Below are 10,193 nucleotides of genomic sequence, written 5' to 3' on the forward strand. Positions count from 1 at the left end.
TTATGAGTTAATGCTGTAAAATTAGCAGAAATATAACCAAACAATTGAGAGCAATTCATGCTGTCAATAGTAAATGTGTAATCGGTTACTTTTTTAGGTGTGAAGTTGTAATTAAACTCATTCCAAGGTTGAAAGAGGAGGAACATTGCTGATACCTATCGCAGGCCAACAGAAACACTGAATGTTCCATGAGAGTATTGCATAAATACTAACCACCTCCTCAAAACTCGATTTCACATTCCTTTCACAGTACATGCCTCACATGATGTACTTTACCTACTTCAGGTAAAAGAGGCAGCTTCTCGACCCTGTTGTTTACCTGAAGCATTGACCTGACATAGTGACAGACTATTGTGACATATTTTATTGTGTAATGTATATATTTATATTTCTTTTTCAAATTAATATACTGACCAAATTTCATAGTGTGCGTGTACATGCACATTTGTGTGAATGTGTGTTTGCGTGGGTGTGTGTGCAGTCAATGAATCAGGAATGTTTTTCATTCCAAGATATACAGTATGTGAAGATTATTGCCAATATTATACTCCACCCAACACTACACATTACTCACCTTACGAAGCCCAGCTTATACTCCCAACATGTCGTATCATTGCATATTATCAACTTACAAATTGAGAACAATTAAAAATTTTGATCCTATTAGTTTACAGCCCTGACCAGGGTTTTCTAAGCAAATTTGTAGTCACTATTACTACAAATTCGAAAAAGTCCAGACACATTTTTTAACTGAAAGCTGGTTAGATTCACTTGTATTGTGTGAGCATAATTCACTAATGTTTCTGATATAAAAACAACTTTAAAACTATGTAGGCATATATGGCTATGCACTCAACAAGAATACATGGAATATTCTAACAGTATATACATATTTCCAGGGGACTTGTACTTTAGCTGTATGGCCAATAAATCGCGGAATAGAAAAATAATAATGCCTGAACAAGCACACGAATAGGCCAAAACCACTGATTTATCGCAATAACATTACATTTGGAATATTAAATGAACACAGCCTAATTATCTGAGGATATATATTACTCAGAATGCTGGCCTTTGTCCCACAAACAGGAACAACCAGTTGGGCTCATATAGATGCCTGGATAGAAAACAGGATACACCCCACGGAATGGTTGTCGATGATGTCATTCAAGTGTGAGGAACAGGTGTGAGAGGAGGTCTGGAGTCAGTTCCTGAGAGGGAGAGTTCTGGAGGCTCTAGAAAACAACTCTGACCTCACATTGGATTTCCCCTCATTCCCCAAGTAAGTAGAATATAAACTGAAATAATTAATTTCCCTTAGACGATGTTTGTGCAGAGCCACATATTTGGATTAAATCGAGATGACTGTGATTTCAACACCAATCAATCTAATCTACAGAGTGTATGAATTGCTTAAAATTCTAAAGTAAATTTATTTTAGTTTCTATTGTTCATTCTAAATTAAACAGATTTTCAGTTGGATTCATGATGAACAAGCAAACAAAGCAACAATATGCTACAGATATACGAGTGTAAGATGACTCTAAACTATATCTGTAGCAAAAACATTATTTCAGACTTGGTCAACTTTGTTGGGTAATGCACATGGGCATGTTTATTTGTTAATCCATAATAGTTCTTATTTTTTAATGTAATCTTTAGCCAAAATGAAATGGATACAAATTTGAATATTATATATTCAGAAACATTGTTTCTCCCCTAAAATATAATGCTGAAATCTCAAAGACAACCCTATTTATTCATTGGTAACATATTTCCTGTGGCCTTTTTATTTATTCATGTATTTTTATTTAATCTGACCACAGGATGGAATTTTACATTGTGTTGTAGCTTCATAGATTTACAGTTACAGAGATTTACAGAGGTAAACATAAAGGTTTTTAGTCTATTTTTAAAAATAAGTAGAGTTGGGGCAGATCTAAGATCTTCTGAGAGTTTATTCCAGTTATGTGTGGCATAGTGGCAGAATACAGCTTTCCCATGTTTTGTTTTGATCCTAGGAACAGCTAGTAGACCGGTCCCTGATGACCTAAGGGCTCTAGAGGGTTCATAGTGTAGAAGCCCAAACAAGTATAGCCCAAACATAGTATAATGTCTAGCATACCAAATAGTATCACTATATTAATGACAGTTAAATATGTGATACATTTAAGGCATAAAAGCAATTGAAATGGATGAATTAAACAAAATAAAAATTATATATTGAAATCATGTTATTCATATATACTATATCTTGTCCATTTCCTTGATGAAGACATCTTGTTCTGTAGTTTAAATTGGTCATGTACAGTCAGTGAGGACTTTATTATGTAGACCTGTACACCAGCTTGTCAATGCAACTATAAAAGCAAGCAGACATGGTCAAGAGGTTCAGCTGTTTTTCAGACCAAATGTCAGAATAGGGAAGAAATGTCATCTAAGTGACTTATGTCATCTAAATATCATCTAAGTGACTTAAACTAATAATTATTGGTGCCAGACAGGGTGGTTTGAATATCTCAGAAACTGCTGATCTCCTGGGATTTTCATGCACAACAGTCTCTAGGGTCTGTAGAGAATAGTGTGTAAAAACAAAAAAACAACCATGCAGTGAGCAACAGTTCTGCAGGCAAAAACACAGAGAGGTCAGAGGACAAAGACCAGACTGGTCAGAGCTGACAGGAAGGTGACAGTAACACAAATAACCATTACAACAGTGGTATGCAGAAGAGCATCTCTGAACATAAGACATATCAAACCTCTACGTGGATAGGCTACAGCAGTAGAAGACTTAATAAGTCTAATAAATAGCAAATAAAGTGCTCAGTGAGTGTATGTAAACTGAATTCTGAGACTTAATAAATCTAATAAATAGCAATACAAATTATGAGATTATTTTATGAATTCTGGGATGTGTGTCAAATCAAATGAAGGGAAAAGGAATGCAGTTTGGTTACAACACCTTTGCTTAATGCATCTGGAATTTATGAAATGAAAATATATCATGCACATTGTGCCACTCCAGTGATACAGGAACTGTACAGCAATGTGATTATGTTACATTAACATTAATGGCGTTTGGCAGACACTCTTGTCCAGAGCGACGTACAGTTGATTAGACTAAGCAGGAGACAGTCCTCACCTGGAGCAATGCAGGGTTAAGGGCCTTGCTCAAGGGCCCAACGGCTGTGCGGATCTTATTGTGGCTACACCGGGATTAGAACCACCGACCTTGCGTATCCCAGTCCTAGGGGTGACATGGCTCAGGCAGTAAGAGCAGTCGTCTGGCAGTCGTAGGGTTGCCGGTTCGATCCCCCGCCCGGGCTGTGTCGAAGTGTCCCTGAGCAAGACACCTAACCCCTAAATGCTCCTGACGAGCTGGTCGGTGCCTTGCATGGCAGCCAATTGCTGTTGGTGTGTGAGTGTGTGTATGAATGGGTGAATGAGAAGCATCAATTGTACAGCGTTTTGGATAAAGGCGCTATATAAATGGCAACCATTTACCATTTACCAGTCATGCACCTTAACCACTACGCTACAGGCCGCCCACACATATAATAACTGTTTACAAGTGCTATAGGTATTTAACAATAAAATAGGTCATTTATAATAAAGAGTGATGAAGGGCGTTACCTATTCTGTGAAGATTGGTTGTTTTGTCTTACAAATAATTGTAATGTTACTGCAGATCCATATGTATTTATTTTAACTCATCCAATAACTTTATAGCAGTAATGTTTAAAGTTACTTTGCACAATTAGTGGAATGCCTTGCAATTTGGACTCAAAAGTCTGCAAGAAAAAAATATGCACTTAGACATTTGTGATGCAGTGGATGCACAGTGCTCAATATGAGCTATGAGCTGTGATACACCCAAATGAAAAAAGCACATGTTCAAAAATGACATATGAACACCTCACATGTCACTACATATGCAAACTATAAAAATAATCCCACTTATAAAGTTAAAGTGAAAATGTAACCTGTGCTATTTCAAGCCAAATAGTATGTGTGATTTTTCATTAGGGTACATAGACAATCTCTGTTAATATAGGACAGGGGTCTGCAGAACTAGTACCGGAGAACAACAGGGTCTGCTAACCATAAAACCAGCAGTAGTTCTAAGTAGGTTAAAGAAATGGTTTCATTGATCAGTTAAGTGCTGAGTAACAACAAACACCAGCAGTCCCTGGGGCAGGACCAGGGTTGCAGACCCCAGAAACCAGGCAATATCTATCACATTATTAAATATAGAATTACGACAGTATACAACAGCAAATATTGCATTTTACTGATATCATTTCATGATGTTGCAATTCAGTGATATCTTGAAAAAGTTGCGAAAATAGGCTTGGCACGCATCACTTATTTATAAGTTGATAAGGTCAAAGACGGTTCCCCCATTGGGGACGAAATAATAGTGTGTTCGACAGTCATAGTAAGAAATTGTGCTCCAAGAGGATGTCTGTGAATCTCAGATTTCAACCTAAAGTAATGGCTGCTGGTGTCTCCAAATATTTGAATGGAGCCATTGTGCTTTCTGTGGTTCAGTTCAGCTTGGCACACTGGTCACCTCATATATCACATGGGGGTGCATTACGTTGCTCTGAGTCATCAGCAGCTCAGACAGGGAACAGGTTGGGCTTGCAACGGCAATGGATCCATCACTCACAATGGCTCAGGGACTCAAACATGGCCCTGTTTCGTAAACACTAGCACTGGCACAAAGTCAACAGGAACGATATGGGAAAAAATGTTTCTGCAGAGGTGTTGGTATATCTGACATATCACGGGTTACATTCAGTATTGTGTCGCAGTCAGGCCAGCTCGTCCTTACAAGAATTCAATTAATTAGACACTGTTTGCCAACGCTTTTGACATGGCGGTGTGTGCTTCTGTGTTTCCTAGGGTGCCATGTCACAGGTGAGAACACAGGAGGGTGGGACAATGGAGCCAGAGGACGGGGTTACTGAGGAAACCTTCCTCAAGGACCTCTATGCCTATATGAAGAACAGAGACACCCCCATTGAGAGAATACCTCACCTCGGATTCAAGCAGAGTGAGTGGCATGTTTACAGTATGCTTTCATGCATATTCTCACATTTAAGCACCCACAAATACATACACACAATTAATGTATTTGTGGAACAATAATTATGTGAAACAGTAATTTACTCTCTTTTAAAAATAATACGACACATGTTATTCTCTCACACAGAAACACACACACACACACACACACACACACACACACACGCACACACACATTATGTAAAGAATTTAAAAACTGCTTGAGTCATGAATACCTTGTACTTTCCAACATTACAAAGCGATTTCAAAACATTGCTGTGAATGATTACTGTTCAGCCAAGGTTGGCGCTGATATCTATCTGATAATTAATATGTTCTTAATTTCCTTACAGTTGATCTATTTCAGATGTTCAAAACTGTACAGTCACTGGGAGGATACAACCAGGTAAAGTTCATCAAGCCTGATCCAAGCCTATGTGTGTAAATGTGTGTGTGTGTAGAAGTACACTCAGTGAGCACTCTATCAGTGTGTGTGTGCTAGTTTATACAGTGCAGTCCATACATATTTGGACAAAGGGACATTTTGTGTTGTTTTGGCTCTGTACTCCAGCAAATTAGATTAGAAAATGTTATTTTATACATAATCCCCTCAATGATGCTTTTGTTTTCTGTGCTAAATGTGCTCTAAAACACTGGGCCAGCAAGAGTATAGGCTACACAGGAAAAAGCAATTATCTTGTCCTCTCTTAAACAGAATGCACTGATACAACATTAGCACTAAATAAATGTCAGATGATCATAAACCAGGAAATTATGTCACTGCACATATTTGGTAATGAATCCTAGACAATACTTCCTCATTCACACTTATAGTAAAAACAAATAAGTTTGAGAAAAATACAAACCCACAGTTATAATTGTTAAAAAGCCAGATTAATTCTTAACAGGCACAAATAGCCATTTTAAAAGGGTGGTATGACAGTAAGAGTAAATTATATTTCCCTCACTATTAATGTTGTCAAATATCAATGTTATCACAGGTGAACTAGAAACTAGCTCTATGAGTGGAGGTGCTAATTGTAAACTTGAATGAGCAGTTTCAGGTGATCTACAGTGGTGTGTAACAGTTTGCGCATCCCTGGTCAAAAAGCATTTTATGGCCATTTTATGGCCCAATGGAAGGCAATTTCAGCCTATTTTGTAGTAGTCCTATACAGAGTCAATTCCTAAAAAGCTGTCTACTGCACACACGGTTGAAGAGTTAAATTAACAAAGAGGCTTGTACCATTCAGGGCCCTTTTCCTTATTTTTATCATTAATAAACAGTAAAATTTGCTTTAAAATTTTCTTTGTATCACGTACAAATTCATTTTAACAGACATTTAAACCAGGGGTGTCCATATTTTTGCACCCAAATGTAATTGCAGAATGCAATATGTTTAAGTGAAGTCGAGATCGCAAAATCTACTATCCCCCAGGTTTTACCGCAGGATTGCCTTCAAGACAGTATAGTATTTTCTTACACATAAAAACTCACTAAACCTTAAAAGTCATATTGCTCTTAACATAACATTCACCTCAGTATATCCCTCTCAATATTACAGGCATAAAATGGTGTTTCACCATCACCACGGGACATATACTCACGTACACACTGACAGTGTGACGTATGTCACTGATGCTTTGGGACTTTTTGAACCGTTTACTTACCTGTGCTGTATGCGGCCTTCCTTCCCTCAGGTCACAGCCCACCAGTTATGGAAGCAAGTGTACAACAAGCTGGGTGGAAACCCTCGCAGCACCAGTGCAGCCACGTGTACACGGCGTCACTATGAGAAGTATGTTGCACGCTTCGACAGAGTCTTAACTAGCTAGCCCGTGTCATTCCTTTTCATGACACAATTTGCAGCACCGCTCTTTTCAGTTCTGCATGTACCATGTGTTTACAAGTACACCATTTTTACTGTGTCAATACAAAGTGTGTGTGTGAGTGTGTGTTGTGTGTGCGCATGTATGAGTGCATGTACTTGTATGTATGCATGCGTGTCACTTTATGCTCAAGTCCCTGTTTTTCTCCAGGCTGATTATGCCATATGAGTGCTACTTGAGGGGAGAGGACAATAAGGACTTGACCTTTCCCCGCCAGCAGAAACGACCACGCTGTCCCAGCTTTCCTCACGACGAGGAGGAAGCCCTGAGAGGAGGAAAGCGTAGCATGGCTTACGGACACGTGCACGCCATGCACCGGGTACAATAATTTTCCCAACGCTAAATTCTTTAGCCTATGGACAATGTATTTATTGTGGAGAAAGGCTGTGTCTAATAATCAGTAAACAGTATGATACTACCATTTTGCATTTTGTTAATCCTCTCTCTCTCTCTGTTTCTCTCTCTATCTATCTCTCTGTCTACCCCTCTAGAATTCCCATGACTTCTTGGACAACAGAGTCAGGGTCATTCCCATTCCTTTGCACCTGCAACATTATTTTCCCCCGAGCAGCACAGCGCTGCCACCCTACCTTGCACCCCCCCCTACCATATCAACATCCCTGCCCCACCCTGACTCCAGGACCTTCCGCGTGCCACCTCCCCTGGAAGTGACCGAAAGGCCCGAGCAGCACCTGGCTGTACTTCGCACGTTAGCCAATGAGTACATGTCCTCCTCGGGCTGGGCTGAGCCCCTCAACCTGAGCTGCAAAGAGGGGGGAGGCATCAGCAACGTCAGCCAACAGCCATCCTCCTTCAGCCCAACCGGCAGCAACAAGACGCCCAAATTCCTCAACAAGGTGGTCCCACTTTACCGGGCCTATGGTGTGGCCAAAGAAGAGGGACCAGAGGGGTTGGATACTGAACTATCTGTTGGATGCCCAAGTATCTGTGGCACAGCAAAGCCCAGTCCTGCTGATCCAAGCGCATTTCCCCTCCCAGCTCTGAAGAGACAAGTCATTGATCTCACTTCCTCTGCAGTCTCAAACATGTCCCCTCCAGTGACAGATGCCACCGTGAAGACAGAGGCCTTCAGCACCTCGCCACTGTGGCATCATGGTCCGGCTTTTCGAGATGCTCTGACTGGCAATACTTCAGAGACAGACCTCCAGTCTAGAAAAGGGGAATCTCCCAGACCTAGCCAAAGTCCCCTCAATCTAAGCAGCTCCACGATGAGTCCTACCGGTGACTCAGGGAGGATGGAGATTCAGATCCCACTGGCCTTGCTGCAGAACTGGTTTAAGAGCACCTTTGCTCCGGGTCTCCGTAACAGGGTCAGCGCTGGAGCCTTGCAGTCCGCCGAGAGTCAAATGAAAGGAAGCGAGGTAAAGTTACAGATGCAGGGCAATGCCGAGACACTACCAGGGAGAGAGAACACCTCAGACCTGAGCTTCCACCAACGCCAAAGGCACAGGGATAGCAGCTTCAAGGGAGGGGACAGGAACTTCACTGGCTCCTACACCAAGGAGAGGCATACCGTGAATAAAGATTACTACACCGGCATCAGCCATCACCATCATTCACGCTCACCTGACATCACAGCTGGGGATTGGGAGCCCAAGAGAGACTGTAGAGGGGCCTTTGCACCATACCACCCAGATGTGTTTTCAAAGAGAGTCACTGGCAGCAGTCCCTACCTCCAAAGCATAGATTACGTAGCACGGAAGTCATCCCCTAAGGGGCTGATGGACACTCAGGATTTGGTGGCGGGAAGAAAGAGCAGTCAGAACCTGTCAGCCCCCATGAAATCACCACTGGGCCCCCATGAACAAGAACAGGGAAGCACAGGCCCTTACAGGCGTGAAATGTCACCAGTTCTGCTTGGGCCACATGAGAAAGCCCAATCAAAGAAGGGACCCTTCAACGTCTTCATGGTCAACAATACCTCATCGTCCTGTCAGTCCCTCACCCAGGAAGAGTACCTGAAACTGAGGCAACTCATCTCCAGCTCCCTGTGAAGACACGTAGGGTCAGGTGCCAAATAACTGTCATGCCTGTAAAGAAGGAACAGCACCGGCCAGTTGAACCCACCACACACAAACTCATTCAAATAAATTCCGCCCACGTGAATGGCTTTTTTAACTGCTACAGCTCATGAAACTGCACATTGGTGAGGGCATCTTTGTGACCCTCGCCTAAGCTCTATGGTGTAAATAATGGTTATTCTATAAAGTGTTGTTATCGTCATACTGCACACCATCTCTATGTTTCATTTTTGTTTGTGGTAGGTAGTAGATTGCTGCTATTAAAATTAATGGGTTGTCCAGTAGTCTTTTTTTTAATCTTGATTCTGAACTCTTTGACTGCCATGGTAATGTCAAATACAGGTATGTCAAAGTTGCCACAGGGAACAACATGAGAAGATGAACAGCCTTCACCACGGTGTTTATTTCCTCCAAATGGTACACCCATCATCACTTCAGGGGTTTCGCTAAGTAGCCAAATTGCTGTTTTGTACATACTGTATATTTATATAGTACTTCCTTTTCTAACTTAAATTGTCAGATTGCTATTTCCATTAAGATAGTGTTTATTCTATTATTCTGTAAAATATAGTATTTAAAGGAAATGTATACTTTCATTATCTTTGTATTATCTATCATTGTATTATCTTTTTTACATTTTGAAAGGAAAAAAGAAGCTATAGCACAACCAAAAATGTACATAGTTTTGTGAATGTGTTAAATTGGGAAGCTGTAACTCATTACATAATAAACATTTAATCTACATAATCATAATTCATAAGTGTATTTATTTCACATTTACAAGTGTTACTTATTTGCTTTAATTTCTTGGATACAATAAATACGTTTTAACTTAAGTTTAAAAAGAAAATCCCTTTCAACAATATGTAATTTGACTGCAGAGCAAAGGGGAATGTGGGGACCCAGCAGCCCAAAACGGTTTCACTGACCGTACCTCCTGACGAGAGAAGCAGACATACGCCAACAAATCTTTCAATTTACACCTGTTCATTTTCACGTGCATTGTGTTCATAAATTATGAAAGAATTTCAACACAAGTGTATATCCTTAATTGGCAGTAACAAAAACCAGCATACACAGGGACAGAGGTTGAGAATCACTGATCTATGATTAGACAAACAGGCTGGGGGAACTGTTAGAGCAGAAGTGTATGTGAGATGTGGAATGCAACATGCAACCACAATGCTTTGA

At 40.6% G+C, this 10,193-nt stretch overlaps 1 protein-coding gene across 1 annotated transcript; it reads left to right on the plus strand.

Moving 5' to 3' along the window:
• The first annotated feature begins 1,144 nt into the window (after positions 1-1,144).
• Positions 1,145-9,743, plus strand: arid6 (AT-rich interaction domain 6). Its single transcript, XM_061263018.1, has 6 exons — positions 1,145-1,282; positions 4,909-5,059; positions 5,424-5,476; positions 6,772-6,869; positions 7,111-7,279; positions 7,452-9,743. The coding sequence occupies exons 2-6, from the start codon at positions 4,915-4,917 to the stop codon at positions 8,973-8,975; spliced, it is 1,989 nt and encodes a 662-aa protein (XP_061119002.1). The 5' UTR covers positions 1,145-1,282; positions 4,909-4,914; the 3' UTR covers positions 8,976-9,743.
• Positions 9,744-10,193: the final 450 nt, after the last annotated feature.

This window comes from Conger conger, chromosome 12, assembly GCF_963514075.1.
Source record: "Conger conger chromosome 12, fConCon1.1, whole genome shotgun sequence".
NCBI classification, from domain to species: domain Eukaryota; kingdom Metazoa; phylum Chordata; class Actinopteri; order Anguilliformes; family Congridae; genus Conger; species Conger conger.

What these genes read in the sequence shown, in the direction of transcription:
- arid6 (XM_061263018.1), top strand. Translation starts at nt 4,915, where the DNA reads ATGTCACAGGTGAGAACACAGGAGGGTGGGACAATGGAGCCAGAGGAC. An exon ending in TCACCTCGGATTCAAGCAGA is followed by an intron (nt 5,060 to 5,423) that starts GTGAGTGGCATG and finishes ATTTCCTTACAG; the next exon opens with TTGATCTATTTCAGATGTTC. An exon ending in CACTGGGAGGATACAACCAG is followed by an intron (nt 5,477 to 6,771) that starts GTAAAGTTCATC and finishes TCCTTCCCTCAG; the next exon opens with GTCACAGCCCACCAGTTATG.